We start from the raw sequence: 26,891 nt of genomic DNA on the forward strand, positions 1-26,891 counted from the left end.
GGGATGGACTGGCCATAGGGACTACAGGGAGTTTCCCGGTGGGCCGATGGCTCAGTGGGCCGTTTTTTAAAACAGAGATGCTGCTTGGAGGATTTTTTCTAATGCCCTGTCAGTGCCCCAGTGTGAAAGCACTCAGGCTTTCACACTGGGACTGCAGCGGAAGCGTTTTTCAGTCGCTTTACAGGTGCAATTTTTACCCCAAAAGCGCCTAAAAAACGCCTCAGTGTAGAAAGGGGTCCTACACTCACCCCCTCTCTTTTACACTCACTCTCTTTTTCTTACACTCACCCACCCCCTCTCACCCCCTTTCCCTCAACCCTCCCTCTCTCTCTCTCATTCCCCTCTCTCTCACCCTCTCATGATATACAATAAAGGATGTAGGGGCCTTTTGGTGGGCGTGATTTTTCGGGGGGGGGGGGCAGCATTTTATTGAATTAAAGTGGGCCGGTCTGGATGAAGTCCAGGGCCAAATTGTTGTCCCAGTCCAGCCCTGTCCACCAATGATATACAAACACACAGTTGGCCAATCAGGGTTCTCTGGATTTGTACAGCGCTGCCCACACCACAAACCATCCAATCTATGAAGTTCCATAAGCGGTGTTGGATCAGGGATTCCAATGATTAATGCCTAAACGTACACTGCCATTTTTGCTCGGATAGCATGGCATATTTGTTTTTGAGACCCACATATACTTTAACACAACCCATTATCAAGCTTTAAAGTCACACATCCTTTTCAAATGGCCTGGATGCATAAAAAAAAAAAAAAAAAAAAAAGCCAAACTCATGGAAAAATAAAAAGTTACTATTTCAGCTTCCCCTCCATTAGGTGTTTATTTTGGCCTAGAGGGAACAGGAAGAGTTTCACCAGAGGCTGCTTCTGTGCATTACACACACATTGATGTCACCATGTATAATGCAGGACCATTGGTGCTGCATTGTAAGTGAAGACGGAGAGGGTAGGCCCACAACATGGAGTGTCAGAAAGAGGAGAAGAGCACTGGCTGCTGGGGGAATGAAAGGCAAGGTAAATAAAACTGCTTGTGTTTCGGGCATTTATTCCAGGGCACATACTGTCCAGTAAGTCGGCACTACACAGCGCTAATTACAGGCAGCGAGACATTTCCCAATCTCAGGAAAATGTCTTACTGCTTGTGATAAGCGCTCCGCAGTGCCGATCTCCTGGCGGGCTCTGCATGTATAGTTGAACATGCCTGAGCTCATCCTTACTGGCCATCCAACCTGTGATACGCACACCTCTGTTATTAGTAGGGTCACTCAGATTACTTCATTGGGAAAAAAAACCTTCATGAATATAAAAAAACAAAAACAAAAACACTTAAGTTAACCTGATTCTTTGTATACAGTAATGTGAAAGATGATGCTACGCCAAGTAAATAGATACCCAACATGTCACGCTTTAAAATTGCACACACTCGTGGCATGGCGCTAAACTTCGGTACTTAAGAATCTCCATAGGCAACGCTTTAAAGATTTTTATAGGTTAGATGTTAAGGGCCAGATTCACAGACATTTGCACTTGCGCCGCGTATCAGTGATACGCTACGCCGCCGTATCTTACCTGGCGGAATTTCGAATCCTCAGAGATTTTGCGCCTTAAGTTACGGCGGCGTAGTGTTTTTCTGGCGGCGTATTTGAAATTGGGCGGGTTGGGGGCATGATTCATTTAAATGAAGCGCGTCGAATGAACTGCGCATGCTCCGTTTTGAAATTTCCCACCGTGCTTTGTGCGAAATGACGTCGCACCGACGTCATTTTTTTAACTTAGACGTGAGTTATGTCCTTTCCTATTCACGGACGACTTACGCCAAAAAAAAAATAATTCTAATTTCGACGCCGGTGTATCAGTAAATACACCGGCGTACTCGCTCTGTGAATCTGGCCCTAAGAGTATATCTGTCTGGGTAGTGAGCTATCAGGGGATACCGTCACTCTGCCATGAATGGGGAAAGTGGCCATGTCTCTTTAATAGCTACACATGTCATCTGCCTGGCTGTATAGCATAGAAAGTGTGCATAAGCCACAAGATTAGTAGCTAGAACAGTAAACATACCATATACATATCATACATGAGGTACTGGTGGTTTTCTTGGCATTTTGCTTTTCAACCCTATAGAAGCTGAGTGCCTTTTCCTGTGGCCTCTATGTCATGGTAAGAATACCCCTTAATATTTATGTTCCAACAGGATATGTTTCCAAAGTTTTTTTTTTTTTTTGGTATGGAGCAATCAGAAGTTGTATTGCTGGAAAACGGCAAATAGTTAAATTTAGCTTAAAGTGATTTGCCAAGTGCTTTATACCCAAAGACATTTTTATTTTCCTTCCTTCTTAATAAAGGAACAAAATGTCCTGGAAAGTGCAACACCAAAAATCTGCCACCTTTTCACTGAACAAGTTTACAATCCCTATACGCCCCTATTCGCTGGGTGTGCCCATAATGAGGAGTTATGGAGCATTTTCCCCAGGGTAGAGAGGCCACAAAACAAATATGAAGTTATACCAGGACAAATGTTACATTTTCTATACTAAAGTCCGACAACACTGCCAAGAGTGGATGATGAGAGATATACATGGGCTTTTCAAAGTAATTTTGTAAAACGTTGAGCTTGTAAGCTGTAGATCAAGTCCATTTCAGACACCATCCTTCCATAAAAATATAGACTACACTACTGCACAAAATGCGGATTGATCCAGCAGTTGCCCCTCTCCCTACAATGTTCTAGCTGTAAACTTACACAGCTTTTGAAAGCCGATATGCAATCTTCGGGATAGGAACTTTGGCAGTTTATAATTTAAAGCTGAAGTTTAGGTATGGCAATTTTTACATAGTTACATTGATCCAGCTTGGCCAAAGTAAAGCCCCATACACACCATCAGATTATCTGCAGATTTTTGTCTTCAGATTTACCAAAACCATATAATAGGAGGTCAAACCTTAAGAGTTTCAATTTGTATGCAATCAGGCAGGCCCTTGTACTACATGGTTTTGGTAAATCTGAAGACAAAAATCTGCAGATAATCTGATGGTGTGTATGGGGCTTTAGTATGAACAGTATGTGCCATACTTTTGTGATCCCTGTGGGCATCGCTACAGTACAGCACACTTTGCATTTTCTCAACACATGCAAAGTGCTCTTTGCTTGGACAAGACGGACATTGTGATTGCCTCTACACCTTGTCCAAACAGAGAATGTTTTGCCTTCATTGAATGGTACCCATTGAAAGTGACCTCCTGTTTTCACATGGCAGCTGAGAAGCCACTCGGCACAAGACCTAGAAGCTAGTGAAGATCGCTGTAGTTGCAATGCCTACACAGGCTCACATATATGCAAATCTGATGTGTTTTGAACTGCATCTGAATTGCATAACATGTGAATCAATCCAGTTTTCATTATTGCTGGTTCACATACTGTATATGCGGGTTGGTTGCAGTGAAAAAAAAAAAAAAAAGGGTCCTGTGCGGTTTTCAGTCAGTTTCAGGTGTGATTTAAGTGTCCGATTCGCACCTGTACCAATGAATGGAAACTGCACAAGAACCAGCCCTGCATCTATGCCAACCCAGCCTAAAGTGATTTCCAGCTTCCACAGGAATCCCACAGGTATGGCACATACATGCTTACAGGCTGAAGCAATGTAAAAATTGCCATACCTACACTTCAGCTTTAAAGTAAACCTGGCTGAATCATTGCTGAGACAGCCATAGGATTAGCATGGCAGTCAGTCAACTAGCATTGTCTGGAGGTCAGCAGGGACGCATTGAAATATAAATGAAAACAATTGATATTTATATGCCCAAGCTGAGTTGGTATGTAGCAGTCTTATGCTACATACACATGGGCATTTTGGGGCGTACGAAAGATTCCTGCGGCTGGAATCACACATGTACGGCTGGGAAGCCTGTAAAAAAGCAATGACAGGTTGACAGAAGCCATGGCTGTCTATGGCTGTTTGCATGTATCCACATTATCAGTGGTTACCTGCAGTTATGAACAGTGGATGTATTCACCACCAATCATCTGTCCCTAACTGTAGGTAATCGCTGGAGGTGTAAATACATAACTAAAATTTGCTGCATGAGGGGGGGGGGCTGTTTCCTTAATGTGCCAGTATGCACAGCATACCATGATACTCTCCCAGATGACATTAAAATGTTCTGTATATTGTAGTGTGCAGCTCCTACACCATGTTCTCAAGTAAAATATAATTTCTTAGTACATGTTTACACTGACTCAAGTTCACTTTTAGTATCGAAAGTTACAGTTTTAAGGTTATTTAAATATATATATAAATATATATATATATATATATATATATAGAGATATATATATATATATATATATATATATATATATATATATATATATATATATATATATATATATATATATTACAGTCATTACATAAATGACATTTGACAAAAGCAAGGCAAATGGATAAATAATTTTGTATTGATTTTCACTTCTTATCCCATCATTTCCTACAAGACGGTCATTTACCACTTTTATTTCATTAAATGTCAACTAATAACACAGGCCTTCCTCTGCCTGGCTTCTGGGAGCCATTAAAGGGAATAGAATTCTGTGGCTGTGAAAATGTCATGACAATGTCATGTACTGCATTCTATTAGTTGTTATTCTGGACTTGGGGGAAAAAAAGCAGACTGGCTGTAATGCCTAATCCTAAAAATGTGATTTATATACATGTGCTTTGTTTCAGGAGAAGCAGAACCAAGGGACGGCAGTCAAGTATAGTATACTCCTGCACAAGATGTAGGTGACCGCAGTATAGAGCTGCTAGAGTGTCAATAAAAAAGGAAAAGGAAAGCTCATCTCTGGGGAAAGGAAAAAGTCTTCCTTGCGAAGGGGCAGCCCCTGCACTGCAAGGGTTAAATTCTTGTTTACATCTAGGGGTACCAGAAAATGCAGTTTTACCTGCCTGATCTATTACTCCCCAGCAGTAGGCACTCCCCTCTTCTCTGGTGGTGGACTGCTGCTTGGCATACTCATGTTCAGTACAAGGCTATAGGCCCTGCATTGTACTTGATGATGTCAGAGGACTTTTGACTGCAATGGCATATATGACAAGAGGTTGACCGTTTTAGCAGTACTGTCTGTGGGAAGGGAGGATTGATTAAGTAACTAGAGGGCCGTAGTTTGAAGACCCATGCCCTAGACCAGTGAATGCAAACCTTGGCACCCCAGATGTTTTGGAACTACATTTCCCATGATGCTCATACACTCTGTAGTTTAGTGGAGCATTATGGGAAATGTAGTTCCAAAACATCTGGGGTGCCAAGGTTCGCCATCACTGCCCTAGACCAAAACAAGCATTTAACCCTTACAGTGGAGTCCAGCATGTTTGTTTTCCCCCAGAGTTCAGCTTTAAACTTCTCTATTATAAGTGTTTCCAGTAATGACACTGGTGTCACAGAGCACCAAAGGTGAGCACAAATGAGAGACCAGTAGAATCTGTTTACCTTCAGAGTCTGCACAATCTGTTAGGGAAGGGGAATGAGGGGCAGAAGTCCCTTCTTTGACTCATTCACTTGTGTATGTAAATTTAAGTTTGAGCTATTAAGGTCTGTAAACATATTTTGTGTGGGAAAGAAGGTAAGACTAACCTGGCAAACAGGAGAAAAGGAGCCCAGAGCTCCACCTGCTGGCTGTAAATGTAAGTATGAAATATTAATATACAATATTTCATATTTACCTGGTGTAAAATTATAAAACATGTTAAGATATTTTAGAAAAAAAAAATCAAAGAAAAAAAGAAAAAGAAAATCAAAGAAAAAATAATGGACCAAGAAAGAAAGAAAAAAAAATAGTAAGATAAAGAATAAAAAAAAAGAAGAAAAACTTAAGAAAGAAATCTAAAGATCAGAATACATTTAATCGAGTAATGTATTTATTAACAAATTATTATATGTATTTTATATCCATCTAGTATAAATACCTGAATATGTCTTTATATTAATTTCATGTAAACTACTTTAGAACAGTATTCTCCTTGGTAGGGGCAGGGAATTGTAAGGCAATCTCTGCTTTGTTTATTTGCTCAATACAGTCGAAAACTGAAGATGCTTAGAGGAGAGTTTTCATCAATGTGCTGGTTTCACATTCATTGTCCACACAGCACATTGGGAGAAGAAATGTGACCAAGGGCCACTGTACATCTGAGCGTTGCAATAATGCATGCTCAGATGTAAATGTACATAAAAATGCATGCACCTTTTTTGTGACACAGTGAACAACAAATCATGGTAGTGCTTGCTTTACTGTACACTGCAATGCAGATATATTGGATTGTCATGGAAAATTAATGGCACTGCAGTTTACAAATCGCCACACACTGATAATTGTGCACACATTACCACAATGCAGCATTGTGAACCAGACTGTAAGGAGCACACCTAACCGCTAAGGAGTGGTGCGTTAAAGCACAAATGTTTTTCCACATAATAGCCTTAGCTGCCATCAAATCTGCAGTTTTTTTACAGCATATAACACAACTACGCACTTTAGCACCTGGCTGGGTGTTTTGCTGCTGTGCAGTGTGCCTCTGTCATCAAGGTGCGTTAGGGTACCATTGAAAAACAATGCATTGCACCATTACAAGCAGCGCATGGTGCCTAACGTTGTGGTAATGCACAAGGGAATGTGCATGCTCCCAAATCGGATAATGAGAATTGGGCCAAAGGCTATGCTTTCCATGGGCACAATTTGTTTTTTCTCTGTGGTGTTGAAGTGGCCTAATGCCTGTCTTTAGAGAAACAGCTGGTAGGAAGGGTATGAAATCTAGTGCTGATCCCCATTGTTCTCCTGTGATTGACTGGCACAGTGTCCTGTTCTCTCCCCTTTTCTTACGAGTAAGTGGAACACTCTACATTGCACAGCTGATAGCATGCTCTGAGTTTAATTGTGTTGGCAAATTGCTCCGGTTCTGCAGTTTACGGGCCAGATCCACAAAGAAGTTACGTCGGCGTATCTATTGATACGCCGCGTAACTTCTAGGATGCTCCGGCGTATCTTTGTTTTGTATCCACAAAACAAGATACGCCTGAATGGGGGTTAGATCCGACTGACGTACGTCTTAGTACGCTGTCGGATCTTAGGTGCATATTTACGCTGGCTGCTAGGTGGCGCTTCCGTTGATTTCCGCGTAGAGTATGCAAATTAGCTAGATCCGCCAATCCTCAAACGTACGTCCGCCCGGCGCATTTTTTTACGTGGTTTATGTAAGGCTTTTTTCGGCGTAACGTTACCCCTGGGTCTATGAGGCGTACGCAATGTTAAGTATGGAAGTCGGGACAGCGTAAAATTTTCCGTTGTTTGCGCAAAACGTTCGCGAATAGGGCTTTGCGTAAATTACGTTCACGTCGAAAGCATTGACTATTTGCGACGTGATTTCGAGCATGCGCACTGGGATACCCCCACGGACGGCACATGCGTCGTTAAAAAAAAACTTCATTTACGTGGGGTCAAGTTGAATTACCATAAAACACGCCCACATCTTTGTCCTTTGAATTCCGCACATGAAGGACACTGATATGAGTAATGTGGGACATTTAATTGGCTTCCTGAAATTGTGATTTTTTTTTTTTTGCCTGAAGTTTGGCTTTAAATCTCCTTCATCTAAAGCTCTGTATACACAGATGATTTTAATTCAGATTTCCCCCTTCCACAGTATAAAGCGCGAATGGGTCTATTATGATCTGAGAGCCGCAGCCAGTACCTACCAGAATATCTGATAGGATGTCAGGTGTCGGGTAGAAGGGGGCAGACGGGGCCACTCACCTACAAAATTTTTATAGTGTAGAGATCTGACTTCAGAACTGTAACAGGCTCCATTAGGAACGCCAATAAAAGTTCTGCACAGATGTATAAAACTTTAAAAATGTCAACGTTTAAATATTCATAATACAGGAGAAAGCCTAACAAGTGTTCTCCGGTTCTCTAATCTAGAAATCTAGCCTATTTAAAATTTTACACTGCAATGTGACCATGGACAAAATTACCCACAGAGTTATGCAATTCGTCACTTCAAGAAATCAATTTAGATAGAAGTAGGAAGCTATTTAAAGGCAATTTATATGCACAGGATGAGTTTCTATCTTTACCACGGCACACCACCTACCTCAAGTTTGTCTGTGCGCACCAGTTTCTGACCAGCAGAGCCACCAGGAACTGTAACCGATGGATTCCCCGAAACCAGGACAGGCGTATTTTGTAAGAGCTCAGCGGGAACCAGGCCCATTCCTGGAGAGACATGACTCAGGTATGGGCTAAAAGCCATGGATTGGCTTGTTGCAAGTGATGGATTCACAGGGAATGTGGTCTGTGGGAGAAAAACAAAGAAAAGGCAATATGGTATTAAACAACGTTCAGATAATATGTAGAATAATCTAATGACCTAATACTTCTTTTAAGAAGACATTACGACTAACAAACAAGGATAGCAGATTTTTCAGAAGTAGGCGGATACACTTATTATGATTTATCTACAATGTTGTGTAATCATGAGATGTGAGAAATAGAGATGACTACAAGTAACCATGCTAATGCCATGTCCGCTATAGTCACTGTGATAAACCAGTTATGTTCAGCCACTGCTGGAGCATGCACACATCTACAGGAAGATCCTACAAAGAGTCTACATGGTGTGCACACAGAGAAAACATGAACAAAGGAAGGGGAAAACTGATATTTTTTCCATTAAAATAAATCTTTCACTTATATTGCACTGCAAAATGAAGTCAGCCCAATGTACATGAGATATTAATATTCAAAGACCTGTAAATATAATGTACAGTATCTTATTTCCACTGCTAAAAATACCATTCTGGCCATTTTATTTCCATAATAAATGGGCATGGAGCAGTCAAAAGGAGATATTTCATGCCTCCACCATCCTTGATGCTAAGTTGTCTTACTGGAACTATGCCCAATAGCTGAAGTAATTTCCCAGCTCTATCTACAGATTCGCAGCCATTCCAGTATTTTCAATATCCAATCTCAGACTTTTTTCTATCACCGCCACACCTTGATGACTGCATTCATCCGGATAAAGAGGGGTCTATTTTTATTATTTAGGTCCAGTGGTCTACTCAACTCCCCACTTTCTTTTAACACAACTTTGTACTTTTTATAGTGTAATTTATATTGATATAGATACCCTGGAGGAACATCCCTCCTTAGATAATTTGTTTTGTATTCAACTTCCAGGGGAATCTTGTTTGAATTTTTGTATACTCATCAAAAAAAGCCTTGTTTATTCACTGATAATTATCTGTCTTTGATTCGCTCTTAGATTATCTTTGGGTCCACTATTGGTCCCAACCCCCCCCCCCTTGTTTTTCCAGTATCTTCATTGTCCAATGAGCGGATCCCGTCTTCAAAAAGACGAATCAATTTATCAATTTTTGCATGGTAGCCAATCAGCTTCTAAATTCAACTTGTTCAATTAAGCTTTGACCTGGAAGCTGATTGGTTTTTATGCAGAGCTGCATCACATTTTGCACTCTCCAGTTTTAGTAAATAAACCCCCAAAATAAAATTGAATAGAAGATCGAGGATTAAAGTCACCTCCCGATCTAGCCCACTCCAGTAAAATAATGGAAACTGGAGTTGCGCTTTAAGCTTTTGAATACACCATCAAATTTGCAAGTATTTATAAATATATATCTTCACTTATAGTTTCTCTGCCAAGTTAATAATGATCTCCAGGCACCATTTTTTTTCCTTCAAATAATAATATATATATATATATATATATATATATATATATATATATATATATATATATATATATATATATATATATATATACACACACACACACACGCCAGGGATAAGTTAGGACCTCAATCAGGTTACTACTACCAACTAGCTCAAATGGAGAGAATTCCAATTCCGACCGCAGCTTTGAAATTGCACTACATGATTTCAAAGCCGCCGGTCAGTGTGATTTCATGTGCGGCTTGCGACATCTCTGCAACTACATGCACATATGTCTATGCTTGTCGCACATGAAACTGGCAAAAATACTGCAGGAACCTTTTTCAGATAGGTGTTGCACCAATTTGAATGGTTCCCTAAACACAAATAGGGTGACATTTAGTTTGAACTGTCAAATCGCATGACATGTCGCATCGGCATAAGAGGGGGCTGAAATAACCTCTTAGTGGTATAAATGATCAAATGCTGAAAGCTAATTGGTAGACAATAATAATGATAACTCCTGGTAAAATGTGTCTGGAAATACAATGTTTAACCTGAATCACGTTGCTGTCTTTATTACAGACAAATACATCTGTCAGATCACATGGGAAGCCACCCAGAAAATCACATGATGATCACATGCATTGTGTTCCTGGAGTATGGAGGATGTGTTAACAGCCCACAGACATTTTCTGAACATGACATTCAATACAGAACCTTTAATAATGCAGAAGCTGATGAACTAAAGGAGAATCTATAATTCTACTTAAACACTGCAGCCCATGGCAAAATACACTGATAATGGATCAAAACTCATTTACTAATATACATTTTTGTTTGCCATCTGTACAGTATATTCTTATTATCATCTGCTGAGTAATGTGCAAATTACGCAGTGTGAACCTTCAAACTCGTGCATGCGTTTTTGTGCAGTATGTGCAGTATGTGCAGCTACTGTGTGTGTGCTTTGGGGTGCAATTTGAAAATAACAGCACTGGTCATAAACTAATACGTACGTGTTACCACATATTCCCCTAACACACTAGTGTGGAGCTACCCTTTGTCATCTTATGCCCAACTTCAATAAATGAACAATCTACATGATGCATTATTGACTTGACCAATGAATTGGGTGGATTTCCCCTGTGGCTTTATACCAACACTTTGTAAAGCATTATAAACATACTACTAAATGCAACTATACTGTTTGTGTGCCACTTAAATTATAATTAACAATAATTTTTTTTTTAGATTTTATAGAACAGTGAGGTGTCAGAACCACTGTCAGGTTTTATCATTGTCTGTGTTGCTATCCTTTATTTGTCCTGGTCGCCAATGTCACCAGGAATTAAAGTGTTGCCATTGGAACAGGAATACAGGGGAACATATTCGAATGGGGATGCTTGTTCTTTTGACAACTGCCCTAAAAGGATATACCCCTCTGTTCAGAAAGATATCCTCTCCTGTTGAGTCTGAAGGACAGAAAGTAAATCCCCCTAATGAGACACAGATGGAAAAAGAAAGACAATGGATTGAACTTTGCCCTACTCTAAATAAAAGAAAAAAAGAAAAGCAGGTTGAAGCTGAAAGTCACTTTCCTGGTGCCAACATGGCAGCATACTACTACATATATGCTGCCATGGATTTGAAACCAGAAAATAAAAATTACGGTAGGTATTCGATACAATTTTCCACTTTCCTGGCACCAACATGGCAGCATACATATGGTAATATTCTGCCATTGATTGGCATTAGGAAAATTAAGAAGGTACAATTTTCCATTATAATGTTGATGAAGAATAAAAAACTGTGCATTGCTCAGATGGGGCAACTCACTACATTGTTAGCCAATCAGCGGGAATAGATTAGGCTTCATTACCTGCTGCCTTTGAAGGAGAAAACCTCTACATACATGGAAAATTGGGGAAAAGATCAAGTGTGGCTTTGGCATAGTCTTCCAAAAAAATGTACAGTATTTACAGAACCAGATAAGACCTGATATTTATTTAGTGGCTTTGATGTTGTGAGATTCATAAACATGAGCATTCTTAGAAGGCCAAGTCTTATCATTCAATGGACAAAAATTACTCTGCCAAAAAAAGTTATACTAAGAAGCCTGTGGAAGACCCCCCCCCCCCCCCCCAAAAATAAATAAATAAATAAATAAACTGCAACGGGGAAGAAAAAAAGATGTAAAAAGGAAGCAGCGAGCATAGGTTGTAGAAATTGGAAAGCAATTTCCTACAACCAAGAGGAGCAGAAGGAACTCTTGGCACTCCAGATGTTTTGGAACTACTGTACATTTGCATCAACATCATGAGAAATGTAGTTCCAAACAATCTGGGGTGCCCAGGTTCGCCATTACTAGCCTATAGTCTGCAACGCCTATAAAGCATGGAGGATAGGTTCTTAGCTGAACCTTCATGTCTGTATTGTAATATATATATTTTTATTGTCCCTACCATCAGGAATTAAACAATGTGAGATGGCCTCAACAGCAAAAGGGTTCAGCTATCTGTAGACTACAAGCTTTTATCATGATGTATATGAAAAATCCACTCTTCATAAGATGCATATTCAGGTTTAATTCAACAGAGATTGTAAGGTTAAAACCACCGCCATCATATATGCACATTATGAAAAGTGAAACGTGCCAACGTAGAATACAGGATTTCTGGTGTACATTAAATGAACTCAACAGCTTCTAATTACAGAAGCTCTGTACATGTAACTTTTCACTTAGTGACATTATGTTAAATTGCCATTACTTTCCTGGATCCCTCTCAGTCTCTGATGATAAGCTCTGAGTGCAAGTCTTTAAAAATAATAGACAACTTAGAGAAAGGTTTGAGGTTAAGTGGCATCCGTGCACATGATTATTCATGACCAGTACAGATGCAGTGTTCAGAACGTTACTATCCCCCCCCCCTATTGATTAGTCTGTATTTAAATGGTGTGTGTCACCTCAGTACAATCTGCAAAGACTGTATAAATGTGCTGTTTTTAGAACACAACATTTTTCTGATGCATTAAGACTGAAGGAAAGAAAACTAGACAAAACTTGAGTTGCTGCCAATAGGTACCCAAAATACATAGACGATAGTTATATAGACGATACTCTTTTCTTATTTAAGAGATTTAAAGCCAAGTCACACTTTTGCAATCCCTTGCATTCCATTATGCATGTGCATTACCACACAATATGTTGCCTGATAACATGCATTGTATGGAGGCAGCTGAGTCTTGTTGCTAAAATTGCTACAGAGTCATCTCTAGAAGTAGCTATTGATCACTAAAAGAAATGGAACCAAAGGCTCCCTATGGAGTATAGTGCACAAGTAGCATATAGTAATGATCTCACTTGACTGCATAAGGCCCCAAACATGTGATTGATTGCTATTGCATGCTACTTATGTAGTTTACTCAGAAGATTCTGCCCACAATCTCAAATTGTACTGCAATCGCAAAACACGTGTTCAGGTGTCATTCATATTCAAAGGCACCTAAAATGCGGTGTGGTTTTGCAACAATTATTGCACAGCTATTGCAGTAAACCGCAACATAGAGAGCTTCTTTTGGACGACAAACTTTGCCAGTAGAGGTTTTCCGCAAGGTTTATCGTGACAAAACCGCACCGCATTTTAGGTGCCATTTGGCACCTGAACATGTGGTTTGTGATTGCAGTGCTTTTTGAGATCGCAGGCAGAATCGCAGCAATGTTGGCCAAGATCCCAAAATGCCAAATGTGAACGGAGCCTAAAACTGAATGGCAGTAAACCTAAAAGTCCTTCTTTGCAGTTGGGTTGCACCAACACTGCAAGGATTAACTGCTCCTTTAGGTCTAAGGGGCTTAGTAAAGCAGTTTTACGTACCCAATCCCCCAATTTTGCAGGCTCTTCTGTGCTGCTAGACCGATCCCTGCAGACTTCTTTTCCTCTTATGCTTGGGCCCTCTGACATCATCAAGACCATGTAAGGATGCTGAGGGGAAATTTTCCTTCACTTAAAGTGTAAAAAAAAATACATATACATTCCCCAGGTTTTACCCATTTATAGACCCTGCAAGTACTGAGAAATACCTGTTGATCTGCCAGAAAACAGACACACCTTGCACTCTGTACACAGCACAACCGTAAACCCTACATTTGGTACATAGAACACCCCTAAAACCTGCATTCTGTACACTCAAACCCTGCATTCTGTACATAGCTTACTCCTGATCCCTGCACTTTGTGCATAATGCACTCCTGAACAACACACTCTGTCCATACCATAATCCTGAACTCTACACTCTGTACATACTGTACTCTTCAACCCTGCACTCTGTATGTAGCGCACCCCAGATACAACTGGCTCTTTCATGTGGCCTGCAATGAAATGGATTTTTACACCTCTGATCTAGAGGTTTGAGAGGGGGAGGGGTTTATCAAAACTATGAAGGTACTGGTACACAGAGGAAAATGAAAGCATAAACTAGTTAGGATGCATACTTTGTACCCAATTGGTTAATCCTATGGATCCTTGTGTGCTTGGAAACAAGCAGGAGTGAAAAGAGCTTTCACAAGGTATTCAAACACATGACAGAAACCACAAAACCCAGAAGATCTGTCCTATTTCCATATTAAAAAGTATTGGGAACAGTTGTGAAACTCATGATCTTCTGTCATTGTCCTTGTTAGAAGCTAAGCTAGAGAAATAGCACACTATAGCAGTAATTACAAAAAATATAAATAGCTCATGACACCAATACATTTAAAAAAAAAAATGATTTAGGTAAAATTAATGAACGCAAAAGTGGCACCCAGATCATTTATTGGTGGAATCAAGCTATAAAGTTGAATATTCGGCTTTAGTTAGTGGGCAGGAGCTGGTAGCAAGTGTACCCAAACCCAGACTTGCACCAATCAGCTGCTGTGTTGCAGGAGCATTAACAGCTGCTTAACAGGAAGAAGCAGTCCTGGCATGAATACTATCAAGGGCTAAGTACAAGATATATTGTACACTGTATAAGTCACTGAATATAGTTCATATTATAACAGGCCTGAAGACCCAAAATATGACTAGGTAGGACATCTGTTCTGGTTATTCCTGCTGACTAATTCAGACAACACACCGCCAAACTCACACTTTGAGATCAATTTTACATCAGCGTTAAATCGGAGTTCCACCCAAAAATGAAACATCTGGTTCCCCCCCTCTTGTGTCACATTTGGCATCTTTCAGGGGGAGGGGGAGCAGATACAGGTATTTGCTCCCACTTCCGGCGATAGATGGTCGCAGAATCTGCGGCCAACTACGCCATGTCTGACCTCCCTCCGCTGTCTTCTGGGAGACATACAAGTCCCAAAAGCCAGCAGAGACCGGTCAGGACAAGCATCGCGACTCGCTTCGGGTGAGGACATTGCGGGCGACCTGAACACTACCAACCACCATCCGACTGGAGTCGGACCACTTGGCCTTCAGGAGAAAGATTAAAACCCATCTCTTCTGAGGTCAAGGGGTTCCTTACCCATGAAATGGATACAGCGCCCAGAGGCGATTCAGTTTGCATGTGTTGCGCTTTACAAGTCTCTCTCTTTCTCTCTGAACAGGTACGTGTCCTTATTTTAAAAGTCAGCAGCTGCAGTTTTTGTAGCTGCTGACTTTAAAAAAAAAAAATTTCTGGCGGAAATTACAATTGGAATTTACAGCATCACTTTTTACCTTCCCCACATTCAGAGACAGAACGTTCATTGAGTTCTTTAAAGTCTCTAAAAATGAAGTAACAAAATCAGTGCATGTAGTATGAATTCCGCAGAGGAACATATAACAGGTGAGTTACTTACAATTGGCTGTAGCTGGGCACCGGGGAGCATGAACTGCATCTGCTGTGCAATCATGGCAGCAGCTGTCTTTTGCTGTATAAGGTTATTTCGTCCATTGATTTCTAGCTGTGTTTTTAAGTGCGGCGGAGGGTGCAGATATTTACAGTTTTCTCTTGTACACCGGCCCTGAGGAAACAAAAGGAAGACAACAATATTTTTAAGTTATGATGTGTGACCATAACAAAGTTATATATCTACAAAAACGGCTTTCTGCTATTCAACTCTACAAATGTACAACAAAGCCACCAAGATTTTTATAGATATAGTCAGACCCTCACTAGACTACACTGGCATATGTATAGCCGTACCCATCAGTAGCGGCCACTCCATTAAGGTCACCATCCCCCCTAACCCATACACCCAACCCCCAATCTGCATTCAGGGCGCTGGAAGCATGTATTTTTTTTTTTTAAGCACATGATTCAAGCCTAAGGCTTTAATAGCTTAAAAAAAAGTGGGCTGGGGGTGCAGAGCCTTGAGCCCACCCAGTTGTGTGACATTAGCAAATTAATATTCACAAAGGTCTTCATGCTTCTCCTCCTTGCAAATCAGGAAGTGGGTCCTGAGACATGATTGGCCGGGAGTCTTACTCTTGGCCAATCAAGTCTCAGGACCCACTTTCTGTTTGGCGGCCATGAGGAGAAGCAACGGCCCCGACTCTTCCCTCAGCAAGCTGGAGCGAGGTGCAGCAGGTAGAGGAGCAACAACAGCCTCTTTAAGCTTCCAGGAGCCCTACCCCAGATCCAGCACCAACTCGTCACCCGCCTCCTAAGGTAAAGCCACTGATCGTCGCCTTCCCATACATCTCCAGCAGTGGGGTGTGGTAGGGCGAGTGAGGGGCCAGGTTTGTTTAGCCAAATTTAAACCAATATGTAGAGATGTAGGAGAAGAAGAGAAAGGCACATAGCGTAATACTGAAAGGTACCATTGTTTAATGTAGGTAAAAACACTTACATTATTAAAGGTGATCAGCGCTTTCAAATGTACAAAGTGGCAGCAGTGATTTACTGACGCATTTCGCATCAAAACATCAACCCAGATGATGCACTATTTGATGCGAAACGCGTCGGGGACTCAACCTCTGCCACTTTGTACATTTGAAAGCGCTGATCACCTTTAATAATGCAAGTGTTTTTACCTACATTAAACATTGGTACCTTTCAGTATTACGCTATGTGCCTTTCTCTTCTTCTCCTACATATCTACATATTGGTTTAAATTTTGGCCCACATTGGGTACCCCTGGAAGCAACCTTTTTCCTGATTCGATCCCTGGTTTCCTCTCTGATTGACGTGTGAGACGTCTCCACGAGAATTGCAGCCAATGATTCAGGCCTAAGAGTGGTTTATACCCTGCTTTACTGACCCTCTGGGCATATGTCCATTAGGGTACAGTATCTCTGTTAAGCCTTCCTTTCAATGATCGGTGGTGGATTTCTTTACTGCACTTCATTCCGAGGCATTGGGACTATTATCACCAATTTTCATCACATTGGACTTTTTTTTTTCACATATATTTATTTAGATTTTATATATACACCATCCAGTGTCTATTGGTAGTGTGAGCTGCTTACTATTGATAGCGCAGAATTTTCTGTTTTCTGTTTTCATAATTTAAGGCCAAACTGTATTCTGATACATTTTTTGGGTAAAAAATCCCAATAATTGTATATTAACTGGTTTGTGAGAGAGTTGTAGCGTCTACAAACTATGGTGTATATACTTAAAAAGTTATCAATCTTGATGTACTCACAGCCAATCTACTTTCTTGAGGCCCTTAAAATGCCAGGACAGTACAAATAACCCCAAATTACCTATTTTGGAAAGTAAACAGTCTGAGGTATTTAGTAAGAGGCATGGTGAGTTTCTTGAAGTTGTAATTTTTTGGCACAATTTTTGGGGAAAAGAATAGTGATCCGTGATTGGCTACAGCTAATCACATGGTACAGGGTGCTGGGATTGGCCTAGGTACCATGTGATAGCTGTGGGCCAATCAACGCATCACTGTTTAGAAAGCACAGCCCTTATGAATGGCAATTATTCATAACAACTTTGTTGACATTGTGATACATGATTCCCAGGCCGCTCAAAGCGGCCTGGTATAAGGAGTTGCAATCCATTGTGTTCACTGGTGGACACAGCGGTCGCGGCATGCTGCATGCCCCAGGTTTAATGGCGTACATGTATGTGAGCCAGCTTGTCAATGCCAGTCACCTGCACTAAGTGTACTGTGGGTGGTCAGTAAGTGGTTAAAATAGAACTTTACTCCTGCAATCAACATTACTTATTTTTAATCAATATGCTGCTAGCCTTAGTACATAGATAGGAAGGTAGATTTTTTATTTTTTTTACATTCCGTCTCTTGTTTCCTGGTTTGTGGCCAAGACCAAAATGATGCAATATATCCCAAGAGTCTTTATAAGCATTTTTTTCCTTTCATCTGGAGGAGACGGCTCTTTCTGAGCTAAGCACATTCCCTGCCTGCATGCCTGAGCTAAGAACAGATGGATTTCAGGAAGTAAATGCTACATAAATCATCTGCCCTTACTCAAGATGGCCGAAACTAGAAATGCTAGGGGGGTTGGGGGTGATTTCTCAGAAAAATAAGGGATTGAGACATAGATGAGTTTGTTTTAAATACTAATAGCTGGATTCAGTAAGAGCGCCGCATCTTTAAGGCGGCGCAGCGTATCTTATTTACGCTACGCCGCCGTAAGTTAGATAGGCAAGTACTGTATTCACAAAGCACTTGCCTCCTAACTTACGGCGGTGTAGCGTAAATGTGGCCAGTGTAAGCACGCCTAATTCAAATGAGGATGGGGGGGCATGTTTTATGTAAATGTGTGGTGACCCGACGTGATGCGCCGTCCGTGTACATATCCCAGTGTGCATTGCTCCAAAGTACGCCGCAAGGACGTATTGGTTTCGACGTGAACGTAAATGATGTCCAGCTCCATTCACGGACGACTTACGCAAACGACGTACATTTTTCAAATTTCGACGTGGGAACGACGGCCATACTTAACATTGACTAGGCCAGCTAGGGGGCAGCTTTAACTTTACGTGACGCATCTCTTACGGAAACGGCGTATCTTTACTGCGACGGGCGCACGTACGTTCGTGAATCGGCGTATCTAGGCATTTACACATTCTACGCTGGAACTCAACGGAAGCGCCACCTAGCGGCCAGCCTAAATATTGCACCCTAAGATACGACGGCGCAGGCTGTCGTATCTTAGCTAGGTTTAAGTGTATCTCAGTTTGAGAATACACTTAGGCCCCGTACTCACGACCAAACATGTCTGCTGAAATTGGTCCGTGGACCAGTTTCAGCAGACATGTTTGGCCGTGTGTAGGCACGAGCGGACCATTTTCGGGCGGATCGGACAGGTTTCCAGCGGACAACTGTTTCCTGGACTTGCTTTAAAACAGTCCGCTGGAAACCTGTCCCCCCGACATGTACGGTCGTCTGTACAGACCTACCGTACATGTCCGGCCGCCCGCCATCCCTCGCATGCGTCGAATGACTTTGACGCATGCGTGGAAGCATTTTAAAGGCAGGCCGCCCACGTCGCCGCGTCATTGTCGCGGCGACACCGCGTCATCGACGCGGCGACACCGCAGACACGCCCCGCGTATGTGTTTACGCGCGGACTTCTGTTCGATGGTGTGTACAGCCATCGAACAGAAGTCCCCGGGCAGACATGTCCGATGAAAACGGTCCGCGGACCGGTTTCATCAGACATGTCTGCTCGTGAGTACTCGGCCTTAAACTTACGACAGCGCAGATTCAGAGTTACGTCGGTGTATCTACTGATACGCCGGCGTAAATCTTTCTGAATTTAGCTATAAAAATGAAATAAATACAATTTTCTGTTAGTTGGGTTTAGATACAGTTAGTTTCCGCTTTTAATAAAGTTGTTCCTTTGAAAAATATGAGAGGGAGGAGAGACCTTGACATTACTATAGTTGCTGAACGATACAATTCATATGCAGGAAAAAAACCCGGTCAACCTTAGAATTCTAGGACAAAAGCCTTCTCCTACAACTTAGCCTTCACGTCTAGAAACACAATAAATAGCAGGATTCAGCCTGGCATTAATGCAATAATACCTAGAATGGTTGTTATCATTATGTTCCGCGCAGAGACGCATGAAATGACAGGCTTCCTACAGTCAATATACGCTGCTTGATTATAGGCTGTGCCGGGTTTGTGTCCCAGAAATAAAGGGTTTCCTTTCAAACACCACAAAAGACAGCTTTCAACTCGCCTGCCCCTCCCCAGCACCAGGTCTTGGCTGTGCCTTTTCTTGTAGCCTGAGCTGTCAAGTTCTATGAAATAATTGGTTGGCATCTGATGTTGGCCTGGATGTACAAACCGGCACTTGGGCACACAATGGCACTTCTGTTTTATATGTCAGTGTCCTGGAAAAGTAACAAGGAACAAGAGCATAACCTCTGAGATGTTCACAGACTGCTGCTTTATTCTGGTCCAATGATGAAGTGTTATAAATGTATCAGTAAATATAGGAAAATGGTCAAAACGTCCAACATTGCCTTCGAAGTGCTTTAAAAGACCATTTAGGCAGATTACACAAACATTGACAATCATTAAATGTTTTTCTGACCACTGAGTGGAAAGGTTCAAAGCAACAACCCAGTGGCATCATTGCTAGGCTTTCATGGGGCATTCTCCAGTCAATGTTGAAAATAAAAGCGTACCAAAACCCAAAAGAAAATAAATAATATTTGCAGCTTCCGAGTCAATGAGTTTGGTGGCTGCGTTCGTTTTTTTTGTTTGTTTTTTTAAGCGTTTTTTCTTTATTTTCTATTAAGGCCTGTAGGTATGTTATTTTTCCTTTTCCTTTACCAGGCCAAGCTGTCCAGCAAAAGTGGCAATCAGTGGGTTAAGACAAACCATTTAACAGGTTTTAACATTTCACAATAGTCAGCTTTTATTCCTTTATGTTTGGACTTTTACCTTAAAAACAAAAACAAAAAAAAAACAACTGTCATTGTAACTGATTAAAAAAGTGTTAGCTGGGGTTTGGGTTTAATTTGTTAGTCTCCCCAGATCAGGGGTAGGCAACCTCGGCCCTCCAGCTGTTTTGGAACTACAAGTCCCATGAAACATTGCAAGACCCTTACAGTCACAGGCAGAGGCAGAGGCATGATAGGATTTGTAGTTTCACCACAGCTGGAGTCCCGAGGTTGCCTACCCTTGCCCCAGACTGTCAATGCTGTTGTCAAAAATGTGTCTCCGTTGCTCCTCCTCCCAGAGTGGAGACACCCCAAGACAGCAAGACCCCTTTCACACTGCTCTGTAGCAAAATCATGGTAAAAACGTGATTTTGCTGTGTTTCAGATGTGTTTCCCCTGCATTTATGGGCCACCTGTGAAAAATGGACATGTGACTCAAAAATGCAAAAAGCGTTTTTTTTTTTTTTACCACGATTTCTATTTATTTCAATGGGACGCTGAGTTTTTGGTGCATTTTTTAAACCTGCACAGAAGATGCAGCATGCAGGACTTTTCAAAATGCCACAGCGTAGTGGTGTGAAAAGTCCCATAGGATTTAAAAGGAAACATTGGATCAGTGTAAAAGGGCCCCAAGTGTGCTTCTTGCTGGATTACTGGGTGAAATACAGGGGGGAAACAAAGAAAAAGAATGCAGCCCCATTTAAGGACTGGTAAGCAACAATTTGTTACTTTTGGGGATACTTGAAATAGAGACACCCAACTCACTCACTCATTACTTTCACTTTTTGTTTGCAGTTGCTCTTTAACCACTTCAATACCGGACACTTTCACTCCCTTCCTGCCCAGGCCAATTTTCAGATTTCAGCGCTGTCACAATTTGAATGACAATTACTCAGTCATGCAACACTGTAATGAAATTTGTATCATTTGAGGCAGATAGAGTTCCCTTCTGGTGGTATGTAATCACCACTGGCTTTATTTTTTGTTAAATTTTGTTTCTCTTATAGATATTTGCAAATAAATATTTTTCATAAGTTTAGGCCAAAATGTATTCTGTGGTGGACACAGCGGATGACAAATCACACTGCAGCGCGACCCCTAGGGTGCGCAAGAGGCGTGATCCTGGGAAGACGTCATACAAAGGCTCCGTCATCTTTTGACAATAGACCAGGCGGGAAGCAGTTCAGGAACAGAGGTAGTGTTTTATATTACTGTATATACTCGAGTATAAGCCGACCCGAATATAAACCGAGGCACCTTAAAAAAAAAATAGGAAAACTTTTTGACTTGAGTATAATGCCGCGTACACACCATCACTTTATGTGATGAAAAAAAATGACGTTTTTAAAAACGTCACTTTAATTGACTGTGTGTGGGGGAAAACGTTGTTTTATGTCTTGTAAAAAACGACCAAAAAAAATTGAAGCATGCTTCAATTTTATGTGTCGTTTTTCAAAAGTGCACTTTTTACTTCACAGAAATTTACCGTGTGTAGCAAAAAACGTCGTTTTCTAAGACGTTTTTTCATCCATGCATGCCCAGAAGCTACTTATGAAGCAAGCTTTAATGGTAAAACGTGGTGGAACGTAACCTCACTTTGCAAGAACATTGTGAGAAAACGATGGTGTGTAGGCAACTTCGTCTTTGAAAATTGAAGTTTCAAAAACGTCATTTTTTACTTCACAGAAAGTGTCGTTTTTTTTCATCACATAAAGTGATGGTGTGTATGCGGCATAAGCCTAGGATGTCCATCTGCATTCCTCACTGTGTCCATGCCTCACTGTGCCCATGCCTCACTGTGCCCATTAATAGACTGATATTTAACATAGGAGTATATAGAAGGGGTGCCCGGCTTTGAAAAATCGGTGCTCCCCGGCCGTAGGTTCCCCAGACAACAAATTGCACACTTGTAGAGGAAGAGTGGGGCTATATGTGTTCCAAGTTTGGGGTCCAGGGGACCTACGACGACCGGCCAGTACCGGGTCCCCAAAGCCCGGGAGATCAGGCGCAAAAAGGTGACTCGAGTATAAGCCGAGGGGGGCATTTTCAGCACCATAAAATGTGCTGAAAAACTCGGCTTATACTCGAGTATATACGGTAGCTTAGCTTATTTTAGGAGATAATGCACCTTTATCCAGTAATCACCAATCAAATCATTTCTAAGAAATTTAAAGAATGGACTATCAATTTCTGATTGTTTGCTAAACTACAACCAGGGTCTGACAGAGTAAACGACAATCTTTGCATACATAATAATCCAACCCAAATTTCTGCACATAACCAAACTCTGCAGAGCCTGGAAATGGAGTGTTTATATAATGACGTCAATATGGGGGCCCGTCTGCAAAATGTATAAAGACTTTAACAAATTTTACAAGTCAAAAAATTATTGGCTGGAGCAGGTCATATTATTGAATGAGGGTTCCATGTGGATCATAATCTAGCTTTTAAAACATTTATCTGTGTTCTTTCCATTTTGTTTCTATATGTATTCCTTAACCTCATAACAGGTTTTTCAGCAAAAATAAAAAATAAATCCTGTAAATCTAGTCATCGAAATCAGATGGATAGCTTTTAACTCTGATGCCTCATACACACAAGCGTTTTTTCCTGATTGGAAAACTGCTGAGAGCTTTTCGACAGGGGATTCCCGGCCGTGCGTATGCTCCATCGCAGTTTTTCAAATTATTGCATCGTTTAATGCAGTGCATGAAAAGCGCGAATGGTCTCTCATCAAACTTTTACTAACATGAGGATCAGCAAAAGCAGCCCAAAGGGTGGCGCTGTTGCAAAGAAACTTCCCCTTTATAGTGCCGTCGTACGCGTTGTACGTCACCATGCTTTGGACGGGCGGACTTTTGTCTGAGTGTGTGTATGCAAGGCAGGCTGAGAGGAATTCTGTCGGGAAAACCGCTGGTTTATTATCCGTCAGAAAAACGGCTCGTGTGTACGAGGCATGAGAGTTGGGAGCAGACTAAATGCCTCCGGCATTGTGCCATTGCCATAGGAAATAGTGCTCCAATAAAACTTTTTGGGCTAAAGTGTGGAAAGTCTTAATACTTTTTTGCCCATTTGTGTTCCCATGTGGGAGAGCTCTCCTTCCTTGCAGTATAATTTATTGGGGTCACAAACAGCAATAAAAGCACATTTTCTAGGGCAGTGGTCATCAACCCTGTCCTCAGGGCCCACTAACAGGCCAGGTTTTATGTATTACCTTGGGGAGATGCAGACTAGAATACTGCAATCACTCACTGAGCAGCAAATGATATCACCTGTGATGTATTTCAGTTATCTTGCAAACCTGGCCTGTTAGTGGTCCCTGAGGACAGGGGTTGATGACCACTGTTCTAGGGGACTAATGTGTGCATCCCCATTGGGGAGATTCTCTCACTTCTGGTTAGACACAGAAAGATGGACAGCATATATAACTTGCTCTATCTAGAATTAAAAAAATATGTTAGCAGGAGGTAGGCTGCCATCTCTAGCTCTATGCCTGGTTTACCAACTGAATCAAGAAAAGCCTCTTTTCTAATTACCGGTAGCACCTTACTTTTTTAAATGTATTGTTAATATCTCTGTGTATGTAAATTCCAAATGTTTAACACACACAAAGAGGACATTTTAGGAGCAAGGAGACCTCAAAAATAACAAGGTACTAACAAAAACAATGTAATTTCCCTGCACTTTGACAGTGGCCTTAAAAAGGTGACAGCAGTCACTGTAATTCATAGACCTGAGGCCATAATGATGCGCAAAGACATCACAAAGACATCACATTTTGTGCATTCTTCAGCTGAGGCTGGTTGGTTTCGGATGGAAGTAGGATTACCTGTTATTAATACTGGTGTGTATGACCGCAGGCATTGGTAGCTGTCTTTGAGAAGACATCATTATCTGTCAACAGATGTGTCTCTTTCTCTCTCGGTCTCTCTCTTGGTCTCTCTCTCGGTCTCTTTCTTTCTCTCTCGAGGTCTCTCTCTCGAGGTCTCTCTCTCGAGGTCTCTCTCTCTCTCGGTCTCGGTCTCTCTCTCGCGGTCTCGGTCTCTCTCTCTCGGTCTCTCTCTCTCTCTCGGTCTCGGTCTCTCTCTCGGTCTCGGTCTCTCTCTCTCTCGGTCTCTCTCTCTCTCTCTCTCTCGAGGTCTCTCTCTCTCTCTCTCTCTCTCGAGGTCTCTCTCTCTCGAGGTCTCTCTCTCTCGAGGTCTCTCTCTCTCGAGGTCTCTCTCGAGGTCTCTCTCTCGAGGTCTCTCTCTCTCTCTCTCTCTCGAGGTCTCTCCTCACACACATACATACATATATACACAATTCTTATTTTACAGGATTTATATAGCGGCAACAGTTTGCACAGGGCTTTACAACATGAGGGCAGATATTACAGTTACAATACAATTCAATACAGGAGGAATCAGAGCTTACAATCTAAAAAGGAGGGTTAATACAAAAGGGTAATAATTGTTGAGGGATGTGCAGAAAATAAAAGTACAGTTGTTGTGAGGGCAGGATAGGCTTCTCTTAAGAGAAAGGTTTTCAGGGATCGCCTAAAAGTGAATAGAGTTGGAGATAATCAGACAGATTGGGGCTGGGAATTCCAAAAGATGGGAGAGGCTCGGGAGAAGTCATGGAGGTGAATATGGGAGGAGGATATATTCTATATTTATACATTTTTGTGACACATCAAAAGTTGGCTTGCCACATCTACCAAAGCTTCAAGATCCTTTTCACTCAGCGCCCATTCACACCAGAACCTGCACGTAAGTGTGCATTTTTGACTGCATGCCTACATACATTTGAAGCATGTTTGACACGCATTTAAATGCGTTTTGCACTGCACTTAGCACAGCGTTTGCAGTGTCTTTTTCTATACGTTTTTGGGCCTGGCATTCGTGGCTTAAAGGGGCACGGTGCGAGGCATTTGAAGGTCCTTACACTGGAAGCATTTAACATGCAGAAACTCCACTTTTTCACTAAATGAGCAAAGAGCACCCAGTTGTATAAAAATTGAATGTCACTGGGCTGGATTCAGATAGGAGATACGACGGCGTATCTCCAGATACGCCGTCGTATCTCTGAGTGCGGGCGGTCGTATCTATGCGCCTGATTCAGAGAATCAGTTACGCATAGATTTCCCTAAGATCCGACCGGCGTAAGTGTCTTACACCGTCGTATCTTAGGCTGCATATTTACGCTGGCCGCTAGGTGACGCTTCCGTATAGTTATGCAAGGAATATGCTAATTAGGTATTTACGCCGATTCAGAAACGTACGTCCCGTCAGCGCATTTTTTTACGTCGTTTACGTTAGGCTTTTTCCGGCGTAAAGTTACCCCTGCTATATGAGGCGTAGCTAATGTTAAGCATGGAAGTCGTTCCCGCGCCGAGTTTTGAAAATTTTATTTGCGCAAGTCGTTCGCGAATAGGGCTTTGCGTAAGTTACGTTCACGTTGAAACCAATGAGGCTTTGTGGCGTAATTTTGAGCATGCACACTGGGATTCTTTCACGAACGGCGCATGCGCCGTTCACAAAAAACGTAAAATACGCGGGGTCAAGTAAAATTTAAATAAAACACGCCCACAACATCCCTATTTGAATTAGGCGGGCTTACGCCGGCCCACATACGTTACGCCGCCGTAACTTAGGGCGCAAGTTCTATCTGAATACGGAACTTGCGCCCAAATTTACGGCGGCGTAATGTATCTGATATACTTTACGACGGCACAAAGATAGAGCATTCTATCTGAATCCAGCCCATTGTCTATAAAATACCAAAAGGTGTGATTCAACTACAGCAAAATAAAATATATCACCAGCTTTTTTTCACCTAAAAAAATTGCAATGCAGATAAGCTCTCTATGTAAAGAGTAGCGCGGTGCAAAGAAAACGTACTGGTGGATTCTCCATATTCCAAGACCAGAGCACCACAAGAGAATAATAGCTACTAGGTAACAATCGCACTAATGAACATAAACATCTCCCAGAAAACACTCATATCCCTCAAGTCTGCAATAGGTACAACAGCACAGAACGTCGTATGCTGACAACATTTGCATGGACACAACACTAGTTGAACACATCTCATTACAACATTGTTTTTAGGCTTCATGTACACTCCCGCTGATAAACGGACGTTAAGGAGCAGTTGGGCGTTTATTTTCCAGCTGCTCCTGAACTCTCCTCTATGTTATCTGATCAGTACATGTACACAGGGTCGTTTATAGACACTTAACTTCAGTTAAGTTTAGAAAAAATTTGGAAAGCAAAAAAAAATGCGTTCAGGATGGATGTTCAGATGCATTTAAAACGCCAATAGCCTGTAAAC

General features: G+C 41.6%; 1 protein-coding gene across 17 annotated transcripts in view; it reads right to left on the bottom strand.

Annotated features, from left to right (window-relative positions):
* Positions 1-26,891, bottom strand: part of LOC120913619 (muscleblind-like protein 3) — a 201,996-nt gene that overhangs the window by 42,075 nt on the left and 133,030 nt on the right. For 14 of the 17 annotated variants that reach the window (XM_040323709.1, XM_040323711.1, XM_040323715.1 and 11 more), the window contains 3 exons: positions 15,562-15,726; positions 13,610-13,717; positions 8,155-8,355 (listed from right to left, as the gene is read on the bottom strand). In XM_040323709.1, the coding sequence (XP_040179643.1) occupies positions 8,155-8,355; positions 13,610-13,717; positions 15,562-15,726 (474 nt within the window). The remainder of the gene's footprint in view (positions 1-8,154; positions 8,356-13,609; positions 13,718-15,561; positions 15,727-26,891) is intronic. The other 3 variants (XM_040323714.1, XM_040323712.1, XM_040323713.1) reach the window with 1 other exon arrangement.

The sequence above is a fragment of the Rana temporaria genome, chromosome 9, assembly GCF_905171775.1.
Source record: "Rana temporaria chromosome 9, aRanTem1.1, whole genome shotgun sequence".
In the NCBI taxonomy this organism is placed as follows: Eukaryota; Metazoa; Chordata; class Amphibia; order Anura; family Ranidae; genus Rana; species Rana temporaria.